At 40.9% G+C, this 27,836-nt stretch overlaps 1 protein-coding gene across 1 annotated transcript; it reads right to left on the bottom strand.

Moving 5' to 3' along the window:
- Positions 1–271: 271 nt before the first annotated feature.
- Positions 272–27,057, bottom strand: BDKRB2 (bradykinin receptor B2). The gene is made up of 2 exons (XM_068399578.1): positions 26,987–27,057; positions 272–2,125 (listed from the first exon to the last, which is right to left on the bottom strand). Exon 2 carries the CDS (start codon positions 2,121–2,123, stop codon positions 978–980), a length of 1,146 nt encoding a protein of 381 aa, XP_068255679.1. The 5' UTR covers positions 2,124–2,125; positions 26,987–27,057; the 3' UTR covers positions 272–977.
- Positions 27,058–27,836: the final 779 nt, after the last annotated feature.

Raw genomic sequence — 27,836 nt, 5'->3', positions numbered from 1 at the left:
GTCTGAAAAGGCCATTCTTGAATACTCTGAACTTTCAAGACTCCTGTTAGCTTCAGTTAGTTCTAAGGCAGTTAGGTGATGCTCTCCTTTGTATTCTCAGTTTCTTCTACTTGTGAGATTATACCAGTTGTGCTGAGCTTTTACGTTACCATTAAATAACATTAGAAATATTTATTATGCTTTGTGGTTATTAAAAACTAAGTCTCTGAGCTGAAGTGTAAGTACGAATGTAAATAACATTCACTCACTCAAAAGGAGTAAGTGAATGCTTTTACCCCAATGCAGATGGGGTAAAGAACCTCCTGCTACAAAGAAAACTTGTCTAACTTCATGCAGCTGGCTGCAGCCTTCCTTCTGCTACTGCTTTACCTTTTTTGAGCTACTTTCCATACATACAAGCTCATGTAAACCTGTAACTAGCAGGGGCAGAGCAGTTGCAAAAAGGCACAAATTGTCAATCAAACAATCAAAATAGTTTTGGATGAGTGAACAGAGAAAGTAAAAGCCCAGAAGATGGCCACACCTAAAAATCCATTTGAATAATAGTCTTACAGGATTCATTTACCAGAACTTACTCAAATACAAGCCCCTGCTGCCAAAAATCTAGTCTAACAAAATGTATGGGTACCATAAGTAGTTGCACAATCTTGACAATAGCTTCTATACTGAGGCTCTATTCAGAGAACTGTATGTACATGTATGTACCCCTCAGAAATGCATACATTTCAAATGATACATGCATCAAATATTATTCAGCCATGAAAATGTAAGTATGCTACAAAAGTAGGATTGAATCATGAAAAACGTGCAATAACATTAGAAGCAGGTCTCTGTATGGAGTTTCCATTAAGATCAAACTATTGGTTTCCCATAAATGATGAATACTACCACACGTTTATTCTATGGACCAGTAGCAGATGGATATTAGTGGAGACTGATATGTTAGCAGGTTTTTTTTCTGTAATGAACAAATTCTGTTATCTTGGTAATGGGAAAAGAGACTTTTTCCTTGAGTATTCACTTGAAATGGAAGTTCTTAAAGTGTCCAGGGAGTTGTCCATCTGCACAGACTGTGATTTTCTGCACCTCTTTGGGAGCAAGTCCTTGTAGAATTCCACAGCCTTCTTCTGGAAGTGCTTCCCGACAATTACATACAGGACTGGGTTCAGGCAGCTGTTGCTAAAGGCACAGTACGTAGCTACCTGGGTCACTATGTCATTGATTTCTTCCAGGCATTTGGAATTGGGTGTGAGGTAACGGATTGTGTCAATGAACGTGCTGATCTGGAATGGAAGCCAGCAAATGATGAACAGCAAGAGCACAGCAAGGACCAGCATGGTGGCTCTCCTCTCTGTCTGGACTAACTTGAGTTTTTGTAGCTCACTACTTCGTAAGGCTTTGATGATTTGTGTAGTGCAATAGGTAATTACACAGAGTGGGATCACAAAGCCCACAATATTCAGCAAGCAGTTGTTTGCAGGCTCCCAGTAGCTGGCTGGGTAAAGAAGAACACAGGCTGTGATGTTATATTCTTTGTAATACTGTAGATTTCGGAACACAATTGCAGGTGAACATATGAGCAATGCACACACCCAGACTACAAAGCTATTCCATTTGGCACAGACAGTTCGTCGCATCCGTCCAAGAGACATGGTTTTCACCAAGGCCAGATAGCGGTCGATGCTCACTAGTGTCAGGAAATAAATGCTAGAATAAAAGTTCATGATACTCATTATGTTGACAGCTTTACAGAGGAACAGGCCAAAAGGCCATTGAAACTCATTAGAAATATTAATGGCCCAGAAAGGTAAAGCACAGACTAACATTAAGTCAGCAAGTGCCATGTTTGCTAGGTAAATTTCAGCCACTGTGCAGCGACTCTTGTGGAAACATAGGACAATGAGGACAAAGGAATTTTCTATTGCTCCCAGAACAAATATAAACCAGAGGAATCCAGGCTGAAAATCCTGTAGCCATTTCCATACATCTGAATTAATACATTCATATCGAATCAGCTGATGCACTCCTGAATTATTGTGGAAATTTGCCGGACTGACTGTGAGCTCCTGGGTGGCCACGATGTTGTAAAATTGTGTAACATTTTCAGTTGTGATGGAAACCATTTCTGTACAGAGAGAAAGAAAAAGATGACATGAGGTTGCTACATCTAGTTCATCGCTGCAAAAGACACAATAACAAAAGCTGGCTCTGCTTTTCCTACAGTCCTAAAAAGCACAGCTTTGAACAGGCTTACAGTTCTCTGGGTTGCTTTCTCATAGACACCCTGCATGCTTGCGGAGAGTTTCACAGGTTAAACTGCTATGGACTGAGCAACAGCAGATATTGTAACCAACAGGTTAACTGAAGAGAACCTTTACCAGCCTTTATGCACTAGAAACAAGCTGCAGCAAGTCTTTTTTAGTTCTTTGAGGAGGTTGATCGTTACTTTCTTTTATTATCTTTGTGTATTGAAAGCCATAGTCTCCTAAAGGACAGATATATCTCGTGAGTCTCGTGTTGCTCATTGTTAAGCTACTAGTCCTGTGGCATGTCCCTCAACATTTCATACCCTCTCCTGTAAAGCAAGAATTGGGTGGAATTCAATGGTCCTTCCTCTCCACACAACACCATACTTTTTTCCCAAATGTTATGACAGTCACAGCAGACATTTGGTTTTCAGCTCTAGTTTACACTGAGAAAGCTGCAGGAGCAAGGATCAGTGTTTGCAAGCAGCGAGGCTTTCTCAGCTTCTCATGGGAATCACGTGTGTATTTCTGTCTCTGTGTTACGATCTCTTCCTGCAAGCGAGTCACAGAAAAGATAAACGGTTGAACCTTTGTAAGGGAACACATTTATCACATACATATATATTTGTCAAATATGCACTTAAATGTTACTAAGACGAAACAGAAGTTGAGTAATGTTCACTCAGTAATGTTAAAATGTTAACTGTGGTTTTTATTGTTGTGCCCTGAGATAACAAATGCTGAGATATTATTCAAATACAAGACTGGCTTCTGAGATTTGTATATATAATTCTCTGGACTGGGCAACAGAAATACTGTTTGTATTTTTTCAGGTCTTTAAAATACCACTGTTTATATTATGGTTTGATTGAATGCTTTTCAGATGTATTTTTAATTAAGACATTTTTCTGATTCAGCTGATAACTTGGCATTAAAAAGGGGACACATCTGTAATTCCTGAAAGGATGAGGTTCTCATTTGTACTCTGGTTACTGGATTTGTTGGTTGATAAATGTCGGTATGCTTATAGACATTTGGCTATTGTATGCAGAATTATTGAAAAATGGTAGTCGTATTTTGTGTACTTAGTTTTCATTAAGCATTGTAGTGCTTGAGAACCAAAAGCAAAGATGAAGACCACATTTTACTAAGTACAGTAAAGGCAGTAACAAAGGACACTACTGTAAAATTCATAACAAAGGTGTCAGGCAGGATGGGTCAACTGGATAAAACAGGCAAGTGGGACTGAGAACCTTGAAAGACAAAGCAACTTAAAAATGGACTAATGAGCACAAAACAAATTGTCCGCAACACTTTTCCAATCCTTCATAACTTGAGCAAAGGACGGTATTTGCATAAACTGGGTAACAACATAAATATTCTCATTCTCCAGGTTCATCCTCTCAAAACCTCAACTTTTCAAGCCCATATCTAACTGCAGGAACATATCTCCATCCCTATCATACCTCTTCATTAGCCTTGTCATTGTTAGAACCACCTCAATCTTGGGACACTGGTATCCTTTTGATTTCTGAATGTTTTCTACCAGCATCTGGGAATGGGTTGATGGAGACTCTTTATTATGCAACATTACAAGTTGTAGACATGCATTCATTGACCTAAGCTTTTGGTGACACTGGTTATCTGGAGATTTTAGGTCTAGTGGATATGGATTTAGTTGTTCTATACTGAAAGCAAATGCCAACCGCAGTGCATGTTATGCAACATTGCCAATATTCTGGTTTATGTCCTCTTTTCATCTTCCAGGTGCAAGCAACTACTGTAGGTTGTAAATACTTTGGTTAGAAATCTTACTTTGGTTTGAGCCCTTCTGGGCATTGCAGAGCACCTGCACCTATAGTGCATTTTTCTTCCACTTTATTTGTTCATATTTCAGTGCAATGGAATACAGAACAATATCAAAAGCCTCACTGAAACCCACATATTCCTGACCTATTGCTTCTGCTTTATCCATTAGGCCAGATTGGATTAGTCTGACACAACTTTATTCCTGACAAGTTTATGTTGGCAGTTCCTTCTCACTTTGTTATTCTTTATTATCCTCCATATGTGGATATACTGATTATTTAATATTTTGCTGTCATGTTTTCTAAGTATTCCACTGAGATCGTCAAGTTTGTAAATCCCTGGGTCCTGCTATCTGTGCCTTTTAAAGACAGGTATTGTGTTTTGCCCTCACTGGGCTTCTGAAATGTCCCCATTCTCCTTGGTTTCACAGACATAAAAACTGATAGCAAAGATTTCCTCTCCTAATTCCTGAACCACACCAGGGTGGGCTATATACAACCCTGCATACTTTTTGCATACATTGCACATATTCTTTGCATACTTCCACATATTCTTTAATTTGTTCTTTCCTAATTCACATAAATCCAGTTGTTCAAATCAATCATATTAAATATCACATCAAAATCTTAATTTCTGAGAGGACTAATGCAAAGTTGTCATTGAATTTTTCATCATTCTCTGAGTTGCTGGTTCACTTTTCCTTTTGGTAACTGAACTGGACTTTCCTCCATTATCTTCTTACTTTTGATATATTTAAAGAAACATTTTGTGTTACCTCCTATGTCCCCTATTAACTGCAACTCATTTTTATCCTGATGTTTCTGATATCTTTGAGGTTCTGAGGTCTTAAATAATACCTCAGATATAGCCATACTTCTCTGTAATTAATCTCCCTGTAGCAAAGTGTAGCATCAAGGTGTTGGTATTCATAAACACTTAAATATCTTGAAGACCTACTTCTGTGGCTGTGAGAGATGCCACTAACAAATTGAAAACAACAGTTTCAAGTCTCCCTTTCTGTGTACACTGGCACTTTACACTGTAAAAACACATAGGAAGTGAAAAACTAGTGATCAACAAAAGGTCATCTGAGAACAGAGTTCTGTTGTGCGATGCAATTAGCAGAAGCTATTTCTTCTGCCAGCAGTGGGCTGTGAACCAGCAGAAAGAATTGTAAGTGCATTATTTTATGCTTTGAGGTTGGGTGTATGCGTATATTTGATCAGATGTTCATTAGTAATTCAGAGAGTAGTCATAAAGGCTATGTTGGCAATTTCTATGCCTTTCCCTCATTATATGACTAATAGAAAAACAATAAACAGGAATTAATTTACAGCAAATAGCAGCTCAAAAACTGCCTATTGATTTATGACATTTTCCTACAGTTAATCTCTTTTAGATTTTTTTTTAGAAGGGAGAACCCTAGAATACTTTGAAATAAATTATTTTTATCACATTGTTGTGGTCTAGGAACAGTATGCAGGGGCTAGTTAGGATGAGACCAAGTCCATGACATGTGGCTTCTGGTGACCTGCCTCCTTGGTCCTTAGCTCAAGCTCTTCCATAAAGCATTGGTAGAAATGTGGGAGAGAACAAGGTAATATGTGCTAATGATCAATTTACAAACCCTGTTTAGATGATGTGCTCAGTGCTGTTCTCTATAGCACAGGAAACTCATTTAAAGTATGTGTTTACTGAATAAATTATGATTTACACAGCCACAACTTAGAAAAGGGATTGATGTCTATTTGCCATTAGCTTATCACAATTCAGTGAAAATAAATGTGACCCCCTCACACACTCTCTACAAATCCTTTCTGTGCAATGCATGACAGGCCTAATGTGTCAGCTGGGACCCTCAAAAAGGTTTTATCTGACAGTTCTGATTTAAACGCTGCCCAGTTGAAGCAATCTGTCATTACTGATCATGAGGGACTCCTGTGGGGTCTGAATTTGTTCCTGCTTGAGTTCAGCTCCTACTATTAGTGACCTTCTCCTTGACAGTCACCAAAAACATTGTCTGTTATTGTCTCATGTTGTTTGGAATATTTTTTGCTAATAACATTGGGCACAAATGTCGAGGTTTCGATAGTGGAGGGCTGTAGGGTGCCCTGTGTGGGAGGCAGTCATGACCTGCCCCGTGTTGGTGGCAGACAGACTTGTGCTTTTTGTAGACACTGCCCTGACCAAGGGAGGAGGGCTTTGGGGTTGGCTGATGCAGGGACACGTTGAGCAATGGCCATATCCTGTCAATGCTGCACATGAAGAACCCTTGCAGAGGGACTGGGAACTGTAGTTGCTGGACTGTTGGATTGTATTTACAGGCAAGGGGAGAGGGACTCCAAAAAGGTGGTGATCACCAGTGCCATGGCCTGAAAGCTCTGAGGACCGGGAACAGCCACTAGCACTCATTGGTATTCCCTGGTAACTTGGTGGGATGTCCTGCTGATCAAGGACTGACCTGTATGTACTGTTACCGGGGAGAGCATGCCAGAAGACGGGTGTGAGATTATCAGCAAGACAAGGATAACATCCAGAGTCCAGGAGTGTGGTCAACCTTGGAATGTTGTACAACCCAGCTGTACATGCTGGGATCTATGGATGTTCTTGAAAGAAAAGAAGTAGGTTATGATGAAGTGGGACAAAAAGACCTTTAAGGATCAAAAGCTGTGAGATAAGGAATGCCAGTGCAGGGGAAAAACTGTCAGAGCTCGGTTAATGCTGCTACTGGATGTGAGCAAGCTCCGGGACAGCTAAGCCAATTGGTGCACTGCTTTACTCCCCAAATGGGGAAATGCTCATGCTGCATCAGGTGAACATTTTTCACAACCAGTTTTGGATCTGGATGAAGCCGTACAGCTACTGGACTCATGTAGCAGTACCTCCACTAGTGGTGTTAATCTTTCATTATACTATGCTAAACATTTGCTTGTATGCTAAGATATAGTGGATAATTTAAACTGTTATGATGGTCTGGGTTATGTATTTTGCAAGGACAAGTTTTGAAATGTGTAATAAATATTCAGATTATTGCAATGTTAATGCCAATAACCTACTCTGTGTGAACAAAGGAGTGATTTTATAATGCACATGTTAAAGCTGTTGTGACTTTGCTGGTTACATGTTTTGCAGAAATTTGTGTGTGAAATTTGTAATCAGTATATACTGAGATTGTCATAATATTAACCTCGCTAATTTAATCCTCAAGAACAAGAGGTGGAGCCTATAACAGATAAATGTTCAGGCTGTTATGGTGTTAACCCCTATAATGTGGTTTGCTGCAGCAAAAGGTGGAATATTAAAAAGTGTAGGTATACAGTCATGATGTTAACCTAGATAGTCTAATCCTCAAGGATAAAGGACAGAGCAGGCCCAAGGCCCCACTAGTCTTCTACTCCAAATGGGGGACTTCTATGATATGTGATCATTCATGATGAAGGTTGCCTAGAGAGCAGCTTAGTTTTCCATTTATTTCAGGGATTTCTTAACAAGGGATGGGCCTTGTGAAGGCTGGATACGACACCCAGTCTGTAGCATCCTTAACAGTATTTTGTAATTACTTAGTTTGTTTTAAGTGCCACTAGTGGCCAAAAGTGTTTTCAGATACATACATACATCTGGCTTGCCATACACACATACAGCTTCATATATAGGCGGGTGTCAACGGCACAGAGGAGTGGAAAAGCTGGGAGGACAAACACGGTTTTGAGTGAGTGGCTGAAAGCTGAGGGGCACTGGCTCTCTTCTGACATAGTGCTTTTTTAGAAGACAGGTCAGCTACTGAAAGAAATAGAAAAACACCCAAGGCCTGCCACAGCCTCTCCTCTAAATCTCTGTTCCTGTGCAGAGCCAAGCCTGCCTTGATGCTGTGGATTTCTGTGTGGGTTTGTGCTTCTGAACATCTCTGAGCCCAGCTTGGGCAGCCAAGTGTCCCCTGATGGTGCCTGTAGGTCTGGCAGCCTGGCTTCTTCATGCTAGTGTAAAAGCTACAGTAAATGCAACAGTGGAGCTGTCAGAGGCATAAGAGGAAAAAAGGTATCTGCCTGGCAGATCTGCTCTGAATGAAATGAGAAATAGCAGTCTAAAAGCTGCCGTAGGTAAGGGCAGTCCTCCTCAGTGCAGTGCATGCAAGCAAGCCTGTGACCTGATGACTCTATGTAAGTACGGCTTCTGCTTTCTCAGGAGTTTCAAGTGTAAACCCGATTGATGCAAGAAGCTGCTAAAAGGCTGCAGAACTTCCCCTAAACTGCCTCATTTGTGACCATTTGATGGGTATTTGCTAGCCAAGGAGAGGCAGGTTTCATTTTAACAGCTTTGGAGGATTTGGTTCCAGGACAATGTCCGGTTGCAAGGAAAAGCAGATTTTTTTATTTAGTAAGAGGTTATAACAAAACAATCTCAATGAATATTTTCTCCTTTACCTCCACACCTACAGGTCTAGCAGGCCCGAAGCACATGGGATGGGATCACATAAGCAGAGGCATTTCTCAGCAAGATCCCAAAGGTGTGCTGGAAGATTGAGGTCATCATCTGTGGTGGACTCTTATTTTTGGAATAGAGCATCAACAAAAAACCAGGTAAGACATCGTCCTTATAAATTCTATATCTTCTCCTCAAGGCTCATTTTCAAAGCTTCTGTTTCAATCTGCTCTTCTTTCAACCTTTACTACTACAAAAAAGCATCTTTGTCATCTATCCCCAGTGCACTGAATCTCTTGCTACCATCTAATCCAAGCCCAGTGAGACTGCTTGTACACCTCTCTTTGGCATTAGAAGGGGTTTTATTTGTATCTTTGACTGAATATCAAAAGGTAACATTATGTGGCTCTTGTGGCATCTCTCAAATGTGCTCTGAAAGTTACTCAGGGTATCCTTTTAATTCTGTTTTACTGGGGAGGCATTCATTATTTTGGAAGGATAGAGGAAGTGTCAGAAACATTCCTAAATGTTCTGCTTTTACTGACCCCATGACTTTAATTTTTAATTTCCAGTCTTTTTATAATGAATCTCTAATGGGCTTTAGCACATTTGAGGTTGTAGATTAATGGATACTTTTTGTGGCAATGTTAGCTTAAACATTCCTGTTCTTCATTCACCCTTCACTGTCCCTTTCCACCCTGCAGCTGCCCTGGCAGATCATGAGGCTTCATGTTGAACCAGATTGAGGAACTTAACTGGGACAAAAACAACCTTGCAAAAAAAAAAGTTATTTTTAATGCAAATCAAATCCTTAATTTGTCAGAAAAATAAGGCAATAAAGAAAAGATACAGAGGAGCTACCTCTCAAAAGTGGAAATTTTAGACACCCTTTGGCGTGTAAACTTGAAGCACACCATGGAAGGACAACCATTGCTCTACAGTTATCATTACAGGCATTTATATCAAAATGGAAAAAAAAGTTGTACTGTTAAAGTAATTATTTCAATAACAATGAGTCTAAGGCAAGAAGAGGCTACTAATTTTCCCCCCTGGGTGGGAGGTGAAGCCACTCAATTCTGATACTGTCTATTGCCATCAGCTAAAGAAACGTGTGAAAAGAGCACAAGCCCGATCAAGTGCAATGAGGCACTTTGCATAACATTTTTTTCCAAGTGGAAATCTTGCAGAGACATTAAGTCAGTGGAGCAGAAGGGATGCACAGGAAATTAAAACAGAAATCTACATTCATTGACAACTTGGTCTGGCATAGCAATGGGGAGTTTTGCCTCTCTTTTTGACATAAATCCTGAGGGGCTGTATTCAGTGTGTACCGAAGAGATAAAAATATTCTGTGGTTTTGAGGGAGAGAAGCAGCCTCTCCAGAATTTGGGAGGCAATTCAGGGCTTTGAATATGGGCATTTGGGAAAGTGCAGGGTGTCTAGGATGTCTGCATGGAGTTGGTATATGATATGGGACCTCTGAGAGGTGTGGTCTTCTGGACCCAAGCAAGGTACCCTGGAGTTTCTGAAGCACCTCCAGACACTGCAGGGGCAACTTTGCCCCTTGATGTTAGCGCTAAGATTGGAGGGTGGGAGGAATAACTCCACTGTAAAACTAGCAAACCTTTGGGCTTAATAGAGCATTATAGAGACTATAAAATACAGCATTATAGCTGCAAAATGAAATATGGAATTATAACAAAAGACGATAAGGAAAAGAGTCTCCTGGGAATTAGTCTGTTAAAACAGCCCAGGTTTTAAGAGCTCAAAAAGAGAAGCTGCTGATTTCTTCCAGAAGAAATGGTTACAATACAAGTTTCTGATTTTTAAGTTTTTGAAAAAAACAATAAAGGAGGCTTGGGTCCATATTTGAAATGAATAAGAGTCTGATGTAGTGCTAAATGTATTGGACCTTGGCTTAGTTTTTAAGGAAAATTTCTGCTTCCTGTCTTTTGGGAGAATAGGAACGCTGTGTAAAGCTCTGTGCTATCTTGGCAACAGCTAAAGCAGATAAGCTAGAGGAACAGGTTTTTGGTTTTACTGTTTTGTGTTTCTTCTGACAAAAGGGATTATCTACGGGCAAAATAACAGGGGGGAAAACCAAACCTGCCTCTCTATACTAATTTTTGCTGACTTTCTGACCTTTTAAAGTCTACATGTTCATAACACTGTCCTAATTCCTGAGAACTCTGTATTCCTCAAAGTTGACTTAAAACCCATCCATATTTATTTTAACCTTTTATAACTGCCTCAAAGGCAACATAAGCTAGAAACGTGCAGCAAGCAATAACTTTTTAGATTAACCACTTTGCTTGTAGAAACATTTCCTCTTCCTTCTCTGAAGTATGGAGGAGGGAAAACACATTTAATTAGAAACGTAATGCCATACAGCTCTGATCATCTATCATTCCTATTGTAATATTTATAAATGCCATGTATTATTGTATTGTTCATTAGCAGTAATTTTACTGAGAGTAATTTACAAATGTGAGTGGATTCAGTCTCTCAGAAATCTTTTTCCCTGTGAAAATTTATCAGATCCCAGTCAGTGGTGAGCATGAGGGCTAGATGGTGAGCTTGGGCACACTTATTGGGCACTTCTTAAATCAAAGTGCCATAAAGATTTAGTTGCAGTTTTGTTGCATGTGTTAACTTATCTGTTCTTTGGAGCCGTGTAAGTCCTCTTGTACAGAAAAATTTCATAGATCCTAGATTTCAGAAAGTATCCCAGAAAAGCACTGCTGTTCTTGATACACTGTGTGAGAACATACCTCTTGCAGAGAAAGGCCGCATCAAAGCTTCATCAAATTAAAAAGGGAAGGGTATAACAAAATAAATAGTAGAAAATGCCAAATCTTTTGAATACTGTTTTAGGGTTGTTTTGAGGCATATCATAGCAAGGTGCAGTTTGGACAAAGGAATGAAATACGAGTGTAAATCCCTCAGCTGTTTGTTTCACAACAAACCTTCTGCTAATATTTGAAAGTGTTTGGCAATAAAAGTAAATGAGGTCTGTAACTGCTGTGCCATCAAGAACTTAAAATTTGATACATACAAGACCTGTACATAGTGTTGTGCTCACAGCAACAATTCCCCAAGTTAAATTTAGACCTGAATAACTGGTTTAATGTTTTTTTTTTCCTGGAGATTTCTATTATGTTAATGCTGTGCAGTTTTTCCCTTCCCTTTTGTTCATGATGGATTAGTAAACACAGTAGAACTTCCTGTACTTGTTAAGCAACTTCTACCATTGTAGTTCATGAGCAGAGAAAGAAGATGAATTCATAAACTATCAAACTACTCTGAAAACAGACATGATCACTGCCTTTCTCCACCTCCCAGCACACACTTCAATTTCTGATGTTCAAACACCTCTGAGAAAGTTTAAGCTGTTCTGATTTACTGAGTTATTTTTTTCTCCATTCCCAGCTTTCTCAACATGATATATGTCAACAAACGGATGAAGTTTATGATGCCCTTAAATCTAAGTGCTAATCAAGGATAAGCCAATTTGTTCCTCTCTTTGTAGTCATTGGGCAGGTGTGAGACTTATTTCCAAGTCTCCATTCTGTTTAACTTGGAACAAAAACTGCAACTCGGGTGATCCACGTGCTTGTGTATTAAGAGGCCATAAGCTTATTGAGTAATATTGATTGAGATTATTTCTCTTTCTGAAGCTATTTCAAAAGAGTAGAAATACTTAAATAATTGTTGAAGCAGGGATATGAATCTGATTCTTCTATCTTTGTAAAATATCTGTTTTGAGGTTCATAACGTCAATCTCATGACTCCTTCTCTGTCTCCTTGTGAATACTGAATTACTTGCTGTTGTTCTCAAGTCTCTTTAATCTTCTTTAATTCTCCAGGAGCTTAATCTTCATGGACCTCCAATCCTGCCCCCTTAGACTTAATGCAACTCTGCTCCAGAATCTGGTGTCAGAAATCTCGAGTATCTTTGTGTCTCCCTGAACCAAGATGATAACTTTCTGACCAAGTGTAACTTTCTTACACTTTGGCCACAACAACCCCATGAAGCGCTACAGGCTGGGGGAAGAGTGGTTAGAAAGCGGCCCGGTGGAAAGAGACCTGGGGGTGCTGATCGACAGCTGGCTAAACATGAGCCAGCAGTGTGCCCAGGTGGCCAAGAAGGCCAATGGCATCCTGGCCTCTATTAGGAATAGTGTAGCCAGCCGGTCTAGGGAAGTGATCGTCCCTCTGTACTCGGCACTGATGAGGCCGCATCTTGAGTACTGTGTCCAGTTGTGGGCCCCGCACTTCAGGAAAGATGTTGAGGTGTTGGAGCGAGTCCAGAGGAGGGCAACCAAGCTGGTGAAGGCTCTGGAGGGTCTGACCTACGAGGAATGGCTGAGGGAGCTGGGGTTGTTTAGCCTGGAGAAGAGGAGGCTCAGAGGTGACCTTATTGCCGTCTTCAACTACCTGAAGGGAGGTTGTAGTGAAGTGGGAGTTGGCCTCTTCTCCTGGGCAACTAGCGATAGGACAAGAGGACACAGCCTCAAGCTTCGCCAGGGGAGGTTCAGGTTGGACATTAGGAAGAATTTCTTTTCAGAAAGGGTTATTAGACATTGGAATGGTCTGCCCAGGGAGGTGGTGGAGTCACCATCTCTGGATGTGTTTAAGAAAAGACTGGACATGGCACTTAGTGTCACAGGGTGGTGTCAGGGCAATGGTTGGACTCGATGATCCCTGCGGTCTCTTCCAACCTGGCTGATTCTGTGATTCTGTGATTCTGTTACAGCAAGGCACATTAGTCTCACAAAATGCACTAAAGTCACAGCTGAATCTATACTTTCTCTGTGTGTATTGTAGTGTGTTTGCTCAAAATGTTTTGACAACTGAGAAGGAAAATATTCAAAGAGGAGAAAACCGACCACAAACTCACTCTGCAAGGCTGGCAGGGTATTTTGTTCTGTACTTTTTGGCATTCCCATATGAAAACAGGTAAGGTTAACCATGAGTTCTCATTGTCCAAGGCTCAACCAAAAACTAGCATTTAGGTTAGGGTTAGGGTCAGGAGAGCGAGAAATCTGGGAGCTGCAGTAGGAGTGGGACTGCAAAAGCACTGCAGAAATTAAGAACAGTCGACCCAATGGAGTTCTTCCTTGAGAACTTTTTCATGGGAACCGTGGCTGGTCATCACGGTCCAAGACTCAGGCCATGCCCAGGGTTCAGGTTTGGACTAGGAGATTCACAGACTATGTCTGCTTTTTCAGAGATTGGATGAGCCCCATAATGCCTATACATGTGTCTATCACACTTCTGACACTGTCTTATCAGTTCTCTGTGTATTCCCATGCATATGATATTGGGTCAGCTTAGTTTTGCACATTGGTATCTTGGGTTTTGTTGACAGCATTTGCTTTCAGAAAGCTCTGAGCATATCGTTGAGCTTAGGGTCCATCTGCTGCCATGTCTGACCTCTGTTCTTTTGGGTTTTGTTTACTTGATCTTCATATTTGGTCCAAAATGATGTTTTGTATTTCATTCTTCACAAGGTAAGGGGTAGAGGGTCAAACTCTGCAAATGGCATCAAGATTTTCCCTTCCTTTTCTCAAGTTCTTTGGTGCCTTTGAGGGCAAGCACTAGTTTACAGCAATAACGTAAGCAGAAATGCTGCTGCTTCACTAGGCAGGCACTTTGAATAATGCCAGGGTAGGATACATCCCTGAATGCACTCGTTTAAGTTTGCCACACAGCCCAGCTTTCAGGCTGAGTGGCTCCCTTTCTCAAAAGTACAGAGGACATGCTGAGGAAAATGCAGAGATGAAGAAGGAAGATGTAGGTCAGGGGCCCTTGCAAATTTGCAAGTCAGACACATGGAGAGGAAGGGAAATGTGCGTGATGGAGACAGTGCTATCTGGGGCCCAGATTACTGCTAGGTGGAAATAAGCATAGAAGGACAATACACCTGGTTTGTAGTATGGGTGAAATAAATCCAAAGCTTGGTGTCATTTGCTTAGACTCACAAAGCTCTCTAGTTTCTGTCATTAGCTGAAAGGCCTCCTGCCAACAGGGGCAATGATCGAATGATTTTTTTTCTCACATTTTTCATCTTTGCAGAATTTGCACTCAACATTGGATCTGTTGCTGAGGAAATGATAGCCTTTTATGAGGACGTAACCAGGTGGATAGATGGTGGTAAAGCTGTGGATGTGGTCTATCTCGATTTCAGTAAAGCGTTTGACACTGTCTCCCACAGCATCCTCGCAGCTAAACTGAGGAGGTGTGGTCTGGATGATCGGGTAGTGAGGTGGATTGTGAACCGGCTGAAGGAAAAAAGCCAGAGAGTGGTGGTCAATGGGACAGAGTCCAGTTGGAGGCCTGTGTCTAGCGGAGTCCCTCAAGGGTCGGTACTGGAACCAGTTCTATTCAATATATTCATTAATGACTTGGATGAGGGAATGGAGTGCACTGTCAGCAAGTTTGCTGATGACACAAAACTGGGAGGAATGGCTGACACAACGGAAGGCTGCGCAGCCATTCAGAGGGACCTAGACAGGCTGGAAAGTTGGGCAGGGAGAAATTTAATGAAATATAAGAAGGGCAAGTGTAAAGTCCTGCATCTGGGCAAGAACAACCCTATGTACCAGTACAAGTTGGGGACAGACTTGTTGGAGAGCAGCGTAGGGGAAAGGGACCTGGGGGTCCTAGTGGACAGCAGGATGACCATGAGCCAGCAGTGTGCCCTTGTGGCCAAGAAGGCCAATGGCATCCTGGGGTGTATTAGAAGGGGTGTGGTCAGCAGGTCGAGAGAGGTTCTCCTCCCCCTCTACTCTGCCCTGGTGAGGCCGCATCTGGAATATTGTGTCCAGTTCTGGGCCCCTCAGTTCAAGAAGGACAGGGAACTGCTAGAGAGAGTCCAGCGCAGAGCCACGAAGATGATTAAGGGAGTGGAACATCTCCCTTATGAGGAGAGGCTGAGGGAGCTGGGTCTCTTTAGCTTAGAGAAGAGGAGACTGAGGGGGGACCTCATTAATGTTTATAAATATGTAAAGGGCAAATGTCATGAGGATGGAGCCAGGCTCTTCTCAGTGACATCCCTTGACAGGACAAGGGGCAATGGGTGCAAGCTGGAACACACGAGGTTCCACATAAATATGAGGAAAAACTTCTTTATGGTGAGGGTGACCGAACACTGGAACAGGCTGCCCAGAGAGGTTGTGGAGTCTCCTTCTCTGGAGACATTCAAAACCCGCCTGGACACGTTCCTGTGTGATATGGTCTAGGCAATCCTGCCCCGGCAGGGGGATTGGACTAGATGATCTTTCGAGGTCCTTTCCAATCCCTAACATTCTATGATTCTGTGATTCTGTGATTCTGTGAAATGATCATCTATTAACATAATTTATTCCTGTGCCTAGTGGACTCACTGCCTAGCTTGATAATATCTCCTCTGTTGCACTGTCTTACAAATAGTGATAGATGGGATTGAGCCTAACTGCACATTTGTACAGGGAGAGAAGCAGCAAAAGTGCTGCTTGGAGGCTGCTTGGAGTGAGAGCAACATGCTTTGGCCTCAGGAACCGCACAGGGCTCCCTGTCGGGTGGCAGTGACTGTAAGGAACATTTTCCACTGACAAGTAAAGCCTCGTCCTTGACGATGCTGAAATCTTGCATCTCCCTTAACCCTCCTGCAGCACTCATGGTGTCTGTCTACAGAGCTGAATGATCAAAACTTGCACAGTTTAACAGAAGTACGAGGACAAATAAGAGACTATAAACTTCCTGAGTTTTACTATGTGACATGTAGATTTACCAGGTTTGAGCAGGGTCAAAGGAGGTTATACCCCCTCCCATGAGCACTGCAGGCACGATGGGAATTCTTTGTTGTATGACAAGGGATTGCTGTACTCCATCACCACTGTGAAATTCAAAGAGCTTAATGTACTAATGTTGTGAGACCCATTTAATATCCATTGCAGGAGTCTGATGTCATGTGAAATGGCAGGTCTGATGTTATCAAACAGCACAAATGCGTCTATCAAGTGGCAGACAATACCTTGAGCCCAGTGAATAGCTAAGGTAACGTGTCTGCAGCGACAAAGAAATAAAATGCTAGTGATGTTATCAAGAGTAGTTTGTGCAGCAAGATTATTTTTCTTTGTTAAAGTAAGAATTTCCTGCTTTAGAAAACAACCTTTCCTGAAACCCAGATAGATCAGAACTTCTGCAATAACCTGCCGAAAACAGCTAAGCTGGAAAAGAAATACATGAATTTTCAACTGGCCTATGACAGTTTTTGAGAGGTGGGCTGGAGGAATTGCTCCTACGGTAGGTGCTCAGAACTGGTCTTTGGGTTTGACTGATTAAATAGTTACAGGACTGATCTCACTATGAAAGATAGGAGAGCACTGATGAAGCATGCCAATGACATAAATTGTTTGATATCTTCTTTACAGAGAACAATGGGAATACCCTGCAGGAAGCACTGGACGGTATTAATAGAGCAACAGAGGTGGAATAATAAAAGGAAAAAACTGTAAGTCCTGAAGCACTTCTGTTCCCCAAGATGATGTAGTAGCTGATGCTCCTTTGTTCTCCTTACAGTAGTGGAGGCACAGAAGACTGTTTAGCAGCACACAAAACTCCTCTTAAGACTCCCTCACTGATATGCACGTGTATGTCCTCTAAAGCTCTGCTGTTTGTTGCATTGTTCCTACCAGACCTCTTCAGCTCAGTTTAGCCACTCCTTTCTCTTAGCAATTGAAATACTGCTCTTTTCCCTGGGTAGCAGCTCTAAGTTCTCATGACTAGGCGAAGTGTGACGGTCTAATGGCCAAACAGTATTTGCCAATATTGCTCCCTTTGTGCATTAAATACTTAAGGGGGAGATTTGCCTTTCAGATGATCTGGCTCTGTGCCCTGAAAGCACTTTGCTTCTAGCACCTTGAGAACATTGTAGCAGTCATTTAGAAAAAAAGGCAGAGATTTGCTATCTTCAGTGCCTCGAATCACTATCATGTTTACATTGTTGTCAAGGGTATTTGCAGTAACGCAGCATTTCCTGCAAATTTTCACCACCAGCTTTCACAAGTATGGCTTTTGGGAAAAGCCTGACTGTCTCCAATAGCAAAGGCTGGAAGCTCATAATCTGTGTGGCTGACTGGTTGCTGACCCAAAGTCTAATAACTGTTTCTTCGACAGCTCCTGTTTTCATGATTTCTTATCATACAGGTAACTGATTATTTTACTACGGAGTTGATAAAGGCTTTGTTGCATTTTGCAGAAGCATAAAAAATGTTCTAAACTGTCATATTATGCCTGCAAAACATATTTGCGACTACAAATTGTCACCTGCACCAGGAGCTGGACAGGTTCAGTCACTACTGCTTTTGCTATTGCTGAGCCAAACACTTGATGGCTCTGTGCAAGCAGAGGAGTCCTTAGTGTAGAGGGCATCACAGGCAGAATCTGTCCTCTCTATAAATTAGTAATAGTGCCTTGTGCTCTCTTAATGCCATCCACCAACGGGATATACGGATGGCTTCACTGAGTAATGATGCAGTTTTCAAACAGCACGTTGGGCTCTGACAACAGAATAGGCTAGAAAGTATGGTTAACTGTATAATGTTCAATTGAAATTACAGCTTTAATTTCAAGCAGGTAGTACTGATAGGAGATTATATTTATCCATGTTGTTCAAGTTAGCACCTCTACTGCATGGGCTGCTTAAGATGGTCTCAGTTTAATTTAGAACCTCTGACAACAGCTGTAGACCTTTCTCAAAGGCTACATCAAACTATGTACTCAAACTTCAACAACCTGAAAATCCTGGCTTTTCTCATGGGCTACCTCAGTGAATGATCCCCAGCATCACTGATTTGTGTCATGGAAGGCAATACAAGCATGACATGATACTCATTGTCTAAATAGCAGGTTATCTTTACTAAAAGAATCGGTGGAGGTTTGTTCTGTTTTTTAAAATTTCATACTCTTTTAAGAACTCCTGAAAGCAGAGTGTGGCAATGTGAGCACTGGTGAGTTCCCTTCTCAGGAAGCCTAATCGGAATGTGCTTCACATCTTAAGTTATAAACTTCAGAAAAACATTTTGCCTTGCCCTTCCTAGGTCAAACATGTCCTGCTATGCTGTTGCTTGAGTAGCTGGGATAGTCATTTCATATTATTTTCATGTATCTGATCCTGACTTAGCCAGTGCATGAATCATTTGCAGTTAGAAAGAGGTCAGTTTTCAGAGATCGTGATTAAAAATCACCATGGTCTGTATGTCATGGAGGAAAGCTCAAAACCAGATGCATATATTGGAAATGGGGTGTGTATGTGAGTAACTATAGTGAACTTCAGACTGTATTGTAATTACCTCGATAGTCACAGCAGATAAAATTGGATTTACATCCAAATGTAGTCTGTTTTTCTTCTGAAAAACCAGGGGAACTCTAATGACAACAATTCTTAAGTGGGAATACACCATATTTCTATTTGAAGAACTAACTATTCAAATACATCATAGAATCACAGAATGGTTTGGGTTGGAAAGGACCTTAAAGATCATCTAGTTCCAACCGCCCCTGCCAGAGGCAGGGACACCTTCCACTAGACCAGGTTGCTCAAAGCCTCGTCCAATCTGGCCGTGAACACTGCCAGGGAGGGGGCATCCACAACTTCTCTGGGCAACCTGTTCCAGTGTCTCACAGTAAAGAATTTCTTCCTAATTTCTAATCTAAATCTACCCTCTTTCAGTTTAAAACTATTCCCCCTCTTCCTGTCACTACTTGTCCTTGTAAAAAGCCCCTCTCCTGCTTTCCTGTAGACCCCCTTCAGATACTGAAGGCTGTTATAAGGTCTCCCCGGAGACCTTACATGCTGATAGGGATTTGGTGATTAACTAAATTGTACAAACATTCATGTGGCTTTCAACACTGAGAGATCTGGAATGTTCAGGACACTTCTCCAGCTGAGAAGTGGTGTGATTTACAGCACCGATTTATAACAGTCAGTGTTTGGATGACGATGTTTTTTTTGCCTTTTCATGCTTTGCCAGTGTTCTGAAATTAAACTGTATGTTAATTTATTGTCATTCCTTTGTTAGCAGCAGGAGATGTCAGAGCCTTGCTGGAATCTGGTGCAGACAATTTGTTTTGCACTTTGTATACATGGGTTTTGAGCACTGGTGTTCACCAAGAACGTATGCCTATCTGCTCTTTCTAGAATGTCAGAGTCGACAAAAAAACCCCATGGTAACAATTTATTTAGAGAGACAGATTCCCTTAGTATATAATAATCCCTTAAAAGAATTATTGTACCTAAAGCTAAAAAACCTCAAGATACTTCAAAGGTTGAGCAGTCACATGGTGTTGGGTTGTCACAGGGTGGCTCTGCATCCTGACATAAGATCAGAGACCTTTTCCTGTCTGCAGAGTGGTAACAGTTAATGGATCACACTTTCTGGTACCTCACAGTCATGTATTACTACAACTGTGTAGGAGATATTTTATGAAATGTTGGAGGAGGGGAACTTTCTTTTCCTATTAAAATGACTATTCAAACAGAAAGTTTCTGGAGAAACTGATTTTAAAAGAAAGATCTTTCACAAAAGATTTGGGGAATTTAACAGAAAATATTTTAGAATCATATTATAGAATCATATCATGACTCATTTAAGTTGGACAAAGGACCTTCAAGATCATCAAGTCCAACCATTAACCCAGCACTGCCAAGTCCACCACTAAACCATGTCCCTAAGCACCACATCTACACATCTTTTAAATACCTCCAGGGCTGGTGACTCGACCACTTCTCTGGGCAGCCTGTTCCAATTTAAAGATGTTATTTCTGATCTTGAACAGAGCAGGAGACATACTGACTGCTAACAGCTTACCAGGAGACCCAGATTCATTCATGCTCTCTCTGGCCAACTAAAGTTTATTATCTTTACAAAGTGGATCAGCTCCAAAAAAGAGAGAATGAAAGAGCCCAACTCACTACAGCTTATCCCCCAGGCACTTGCTTAAGAAGGAGGATGCCCTGTTCAAAATTTCTAATCTGTGCTAACCATTCCCAGGCAGATTTCTCCTCTGTGTGTGCATGTGTTCTGCATTTTGGTTACTTGCTTTTGTTAAAAATGTCAAGGTTCTTAATTCTAGATGGGAACTTCACTTCTTCCTTCTGCTTTTCCCAGTTTTTCTGTGAAACAGAAATTTTGTCTTCTGACCAGCTTTGTCAATTTTGAAAAATGTTCTGATTTAAGTTAATCATGTCAGCTCTGAGCTTGTGTACCATCACTTTTGCAACCACTGTAGAACGTAAAGCACCGTGTTGTATTGCACACAACAGTTTTCTGCAGCAGAAAAGGCTTGTGGCAGGAAGTCAGGGCAGGAACAAGTGAAGAAGAAATGAGCAGATGTGAGCTCTGGAAGAGAACTACTAAGGAAAACAGAGGCAAAATGCTGCTGCTGGGAAGGAAGGAAGGATGGAAGGAAGGAAAGAAGGGAAAAAGAGGAGTTTAAATTCCCAAGAGGGAGAAGGGTTCCAAAATAAACAATGAATAAGGATTCCTGACTGAGTCAGATATATACCAAAGTTATGAGAGTTTTATCTGGCATTTTCATTTAAGATGTTATAAAACCTAGATAGTTTACACAGTTTGGATCCTTATTTTACCTAGCTTCAAAATAGTCCAAAATTTGAAATTGATTCTTGTATTTAAAGTCAAACTTTTCTTTGATTTTTTAAAGTTATTTAACCAGAGTCCATTTATCCTAAGTCAAACCTTATTAATAGGTTCCATTCAAGCATTTTTTTTAAAACAGACATAACTGTGCAGTGGAAACTACTTATACAGTAAACCTGTTCATAGTGATACAAGATGCAAAGTGTAGCAGAATGAAATGCCAGATGTCTCATACTGTACAGTTATGAGCTGTAATAATGATTCGAATGCCAATTGGTAGACTACATCTACTGTGGAAGAAAATAAATTGCTGTCTTCTTACATTTGCAAAAAAGACTAATGTTTCCAAAATGTTGCAGGAAACACCTACACAAAACTGACTCCACTTTGTTACTTCTCCTTCCTTCTGCTTCTGGGAAATGTCCCTTTTGCTGAGCCAGCTGGCTGGAATTTCTTGGCTATACAGGACTCTTTTAATGGAAAAAAAGGTTTCTCAGAGGAATGACGTAAGCAGAAGGTGAGAGCACACAGTTGTCTTATGCAACGTGCCTGTACATGATGTTTTAAAAAAAATACGTATATTATAAATTAATACTTCTGTGAACAATATCCCAGCCATTCATGAATTGCATTAATGTCTGATTCATTATGACTACTTTAACCAGGTTGGAATAGTATTGCTTTGAAAATGAACTTGTAAGTTACCAAGAAAAAAAAGATGGGAGCCATTTAGAAAGCTCTTAATTTTTAAATTGGTACCCTTGTTCTTGTAAATGGTTAGTCCATCTTCTTCATTACTTGACTTACATAGTGTAACCCTCTACACAAAGTGAAGGCTTGTGAGAAGATAACTGCTTTCGCTTGTTTGCTTGCCCATTAGGGATAGTCCCAGATCCTCACGACTTGGAAATTTTGGCATTAACCAGAAGGAAAAAAAAAATATCCTCACCCAAATGAAGGAGAAGAAATAAGCAAACACAGCAGTTCTGATCCTAATAGATGGACACATCAGAAATGTCTGATGAAAATATTTGTTGATCTTTTTGTACCAAGCAAAAATGTGGGAACAAGGAAAGAACTGGTGGAGGCCCCTTGTAGGATTGTCCCTTAGTAATGGGCATGGATAACATGTTTATGCAGAGGAACATGTATTTTACTCCTCTGACAAGACACTAATAAATAGCTGTCTCTTTGTCTATATAGGTGTATATATGTGTGTGTTTATATATATGTCTATGTGTGTGTACAGAGAGAGTGCAGAGAGAATTCCCACAAAGCAAACATTTCCTGGTCACTTTTAGTGCCACAAACCATTTGCCTGCTGTTTTGCTGTTTACTCTGGGAGAAAGTGGTTTGCATGTTTCCAGTGCCCAGCACTGGAAGGAAAAGGAACAGCAAAACTTTCTGGGTGATGCCAAGTAGAACAGCCATCTGTGAGCTGGTCTGGAGCAGGCAAAGAGGGATCCTGAACTAGGGGTATGTGGGAGGGCTCTCCAGAGTAGAAACATAGTGTCTGGAGAGTTTGATTTAGATGACTCAGCCTAAAGAAACAGAGAAATAAGAAACCCATCCTTGAGCTCAGATATCACAGATTGAGATGAGACATTATAATAAATAACTTGATGACACTAGACTGCTTGCAAGATTCATTGGCTGAAGTTCAGCATTGAGCTCAGGGCTTACTGTTACAAGCGCTAAAATTTAACTTGGAGCGTATTTTGTGTCCCACAGCAAAGTTTACCTATTGTGATAGTTAAGGGAACACCCACTGCATAGATTTATTTCTTGTCTCCTGATTTCACAGCTAGGGAAACAAGCCTTTCACAGACCTTTCCCTGTGGAAACAGAAGCCAGAAAAAGGATGTGACTATGCTATCATGATTGGTAAGCAGGCAACCAGTGAGCAAATCACTCATCTCTGCTAACAGATCTGTAAGACCTCATCTGTTATAAACTGCCATTACTCTGCCGATGTGGATGGCACTGTGAGCATTCAGTCCAGCTGAGGATCTAGCCTGTGTGGTTAATTGCATCACTTTTTATGTCCCTTCGTCTGGTTGTTTGCTTGGTGTGCTCTTTGCCCCAATCTCGCAGGCAGGACCTGGAGCACGGCTCTGCAGGTATTGCCATACTGTCTGTGTTATACTGATGACCAGAGGCTTCGGTGATAATCAATGCGCAAAAGCCATGCAAGCACAGGGACAGGCTTTGCCTCAAGGAGCTTATAATCTAGACAAACATAATACAGACAGTGCAGAATATAGCTTGTTATAGGGAAAGAGTGCTGGAGAAGGAGATGAGCGGTACATGCAGACCTGAGCTAAAACCTAGTGATGTATACTGCAATATTTCTGTCTTCCTACTTGTTCCAGGATCAGGTCCCACCTTTGAGTTATGAAGGCTTCACAGTCGTTTTTTGTAAAAATTCTCGGCGGACCTGATGAAACGCTTCCAGTTTACTGGCCTGCCCAATATCTGCAGGCAGTTTACCCTTCACATCAGGAAAGTGGCTTGGGTTATTGCTGTGCTCCATGAGTGTGGGAAGGGCACACTCCCCTTCTGGAGGGGAACTTGCTGCCCTTCTTTTGTACCCCATGACACTTCAGAGCAGCAGACTTTTCAGTCAGCCAGACAGCTCATAGGAAATCATAGAGCCCTGGCAAGAAGACAGAGCACCTCCAGAGACACAGGGGTGCAGGTCCCAAAGAGCATGCCCGCAGCGTAGTCCCTTCTGCAAAAGCAGGAACACTGCAGGAGGAAAACCAGCTATGACCAGTTCTGCCTCTGGGCATGCATGTATAAATCCTGCTAATATCAAAAAGACCTCTAACCATGGTTCGCTCTCTTTTTTTGTGGAGTTCATCTGTAATCTCAGATAACGGATTTCTGCATTCTGACAGCTCCATTCTCTGCAAATTAGCCATAGTCTGAAGTCTGCCTTTGTTTGCAGCACTATCACTACGATGGCATACCATATCATGGAAAGCTCAGCACTAGTGGATCTGCAAACCTGAATGATGAGATTTCTTTGCAGGGATCACAAAAACCAGCCCAACCTTGCTGAATTGAGTTGAGGAGTTAACATCTAGGAGAGGTAAATACAGCGCAGCAGCAAAAGTAAGTTAAATCCACCACTCCATGGAACATCAGGAGTCCAGAAACTTTTTGTTGAAATTTGATGTAACAGCTTTTTCACAATGTCTGAATGCTTTGGACTTGCTTATCATCAGACTGAAGACAGCATGCTTTCAGCAGGCAACTTTGCTTCTTGTATTTTTTCTGGTTTGTATCCCATTGTGCCTGTTCTCCAATATTTAACTCCTTAGTGGGGTGTTGGACCATGACCACAGTCCCTCAGTCCCAGTGTACTAGCATTACTTCTAAGCAAGTCATATGTCACCACTGTGGTGATGGCTAGCAGGTGCAACTTTGTGTGAAGACAGCTGCCTGCAGAGCTCAAATTTAAGGTATTTCTGTGGTGTTCTCCTCCTCTGTGCTTTCCCATTGCAGTTGAGCCTACCTACCTCAGGACTATCATGGGAAAGGGATGCCCTTTCCTCCCTCCATCCCTGGTCAAGCGTTCTTGCTGAGAGGGGCACCCAGCTGAGGGGAGAAGCTGGTTCAGCCATCTGCCTGCAAGCTGCGGGGTTTGTGAGTCAGCACCCAAAGTCTGTAATGTAGGGTGTGATTCTTTATCAGCTGTCTGTTCACCCAGAGTTACTCTGGTTGTGGAGGACTGGCTGAGGAAAGCATTGGTCTCCACTTTAAAAACCATGTTTGTTCACAGTTGCGTATCAGCCAGGCAGAAGCATAACTGTTCAGCTTGATGTGTGGAAAATTTGAAGTATGCTAAACGCAAGAAGGAAGGAAGATAAGCCTTTAGATAAGGTAGGGGAAACTCAAATGTATGGGGTATGGAGATAGAGTTTTGAAAAGCCATGAGTGACAATAGGACAAGGCTGGCTTATGTGAAACTTCTAAAGAAAAGCGGAGGTTTTAGCTAAATGGCATTTATTCTCAAGGGGTTTTAACTTTATTTTGGTTAGCATTGCTAATGAGTTCAGGTGTACTTTTGCTGTTGACTTGGTTACTGGGAGGGAATTTGTTTTGAAAACAAAGCTCTAATTTCTGATGAGTTTTCCTAGACTTGCAATATGTTTTTTTTTCCTACTGTGACTTTGAAAACAGTGGGATTTGGGTTTCTAAGAGCTTTTTACCCCATTCTTTCCATGAAAAACAGTCTGTCGAACACTGACTATTCTTAAGGAGTGAATTTTAGGGTCTTCATAATGAATGCTAAAATTCTCCCAAATTCCTCTTGTTTTCTGTCTGAGAAAAGACTTCAAATATTACACAGCTGTGAGAATTTTTTAAAGCTGTGTTCCAATGCAATGGTGAGATCCTTATTTCAGAAAGCTCTAACTCAGTAGGGAGGGTAGGTTTTTTGCTGGATTATTGGTACAAAATGTTCAGGTAACTCTGAGTAACTCAGTTAATCTTGTTCTAGCATGTACAGGGCCCAGTGGAAAACCTGACAAAGATTTTCTGGAGGTGTCTCTGCTCTGGCTATTCCAAAGTCTTTATTAACTTGGGTACCTCTATCCCTTCTCTTTGTGTTTTTACTATTCACACTGAAAACAAGACAAATTTATTTGGAAGTCTATGAACGATCCTGAAGTGCAAAGAAGTTTCCTCTTCATTCTTTTCGTAATCATTGCACGTTCTCAGAGAACAGCAGGCAAGATAAAAAATCATATGACTGATATTACTCAATATCCTGATACTTCAGTCTTAGAGACTCTGCTGCAAAATAGTTTTTTTTCCCCTAGCTAACTGTCTTCTAGCTTCTTTAAGAAAATATGTATAGCTGTTCAAGATAAAAATGTTCTCTTGTCTTAGGAGATGGCATCTGTAAGATTACATGCAGTGTATTAAACCAAGTATTTGAATGACAAACTATTTGAACTCTTTTGGGTTTATGGATATTTTGTTATTATTACTCTAAGATGGCTGCTTAGCATACTGAGTAATGGAAAATGAATAGCTAAAAGTATAGCATATATTTCAGTCTTTGCTCTTTTTGTTAGATGATCCTAATTACAATCCTAGTTCTAAGGTTTTCTTTGTTTTTATCGGCATCTTATAAATCATGCTCCTACTGCAATTTTTAATTTGGATACAGATGTTAGAAAGAATCTGATAATGTTTCTTAAAGGTTATCCAAAACTTTCCTTCTTTGTAACACACAAAAAAAAGCTTTAAAGGCTTAGTCTTTGCCATTCAATCAGTGCAGACGAGGCAGGTTATCAGTGTAAGGTATACACACATACACACTTCCTGCCCCACAAAGTTTACAATCAAAATAATAAACAGAAAAAACGATCAGTATGTACAGAAACGTATTGTCTCTGGTTTCTCCCTACTATTTTGTAGGTAATTTCTCAGCTGGAAACAAAGTTAACTGCTTGCACTTTCTGGTACAATCTGGAAAAAATATGTGCCCGTGGTGTGACTACAGATATGAAAAGTCTTCCAGACAGAAGAGATCCTTACCCTTCAGTAGCCTATACACTGGATAGTATCTGTGGCAGGTGAAAAGCCCTGTGTCTTTCATATGCGCGGTACTTTGAAATAAACCATTTTTCTGTAAATGCTACAGCTCTGCAAAACCTGACAAATTACAAAATCACATTAGCAGTAATTATTTCTCTCCTTCGTGTGCCTGGAACACTAATTACATCAGTTCTTCTGTCACTGAACCAGAAACATATTAAGAATTCAAGAAGTGGTTTCCAAGAAGCAACAAACCATACTGAATTTAAATAATGAGAACTTTTCATATTAGAGAGATGCAGAAACACATACCTTGACTGCAAATTCACCACTGAGCAGGTACAAATGAGTGAAGTGCAACACGTCTCCAGGAACAGCCAAGCTCCTTCTGTTGTATGAATGAGTCTAACTTCTGGTTTTCTGCCCCTCCCTGAACAGAACAGACTCATCCCTCTGTTGATGACATCATATTCCTGGATTTTCTCCCATACTATGTTTTAAAAGCAACGTTTGTTTACTGTATCCAGTATGAGACTGCTGATATTTGAATATGGGTAGTAAACAACACAAATCCAGCTAAAATATTGCTGTGCCACAGTATGTGTATAAAACAGTTATGTGTTTGCACAACAGCTTGCAGAATTGTGAGTGATCACATGCACACACACACAAATCTGGTCTGGATTTTGGGGGATGGTATGTGCATTTTTTTTTTTTACTGGTGTTAGGCACAAACAAGACTTAAACAGGTCTGCTTTTTGGAGGACTTAGATCTTTAAAACAAAAAAAGATCAAGTATCTAATTTACAGTCTTACATACTTCTCTTTCTTGGGAAGAAATTCACTGTTTATGTTTCTGGAAGACACTGCTCTTCCTCAGCAGAAGTGTCTGGCTACTCATTCTGCTTAGAACTAATACAGAATCCAAATACTGCTTAAAGATTTAAATTGGACCAAAGTTTCTTCAGGCTTATTGATGAGATCTCTATATGAAACAGAATGATACCCTAAGAGCATAACAGAGCCTTTTCCCTGCTACATTGACTTTTATTCTGCATTTCAGATGATTCACAGAGAACTAATTTTACACTGTTTGTAAGAGGCATAGCTGTTTTTCCTCTAATATTTATGCAATTAAACTGGAATCTGTAACGGCAACTAT

The sequence above is a fragment of the Nyctibius grandis genome, chromosome 4, assembly GCF_013368605.1.
Source record: "Nyctibius grandis isolate bNycGra1 chromosome 4, bNycGra1.pri, whole genome shotgun sequence".
Taxonomy (NCBI): Eukaryota; Metazoa; Chordata; class Aves; order Nyctibiiformes; family Nyctibiidae; genus Nyctibius; species Nyctibius grandis.
This window is presented reverse-complemented; position numbering and strand designations above follow the sequence as displayed.

Excerpts from the sequence above, each read along its gene's own strand:
- BDKRB2 (XM_068399578.1), bottom strand. The coding sequence starts at position 2,123 with ATGGTTTCCATCACAACTGAAAATGTTACACAATTTTACAACATCGTG.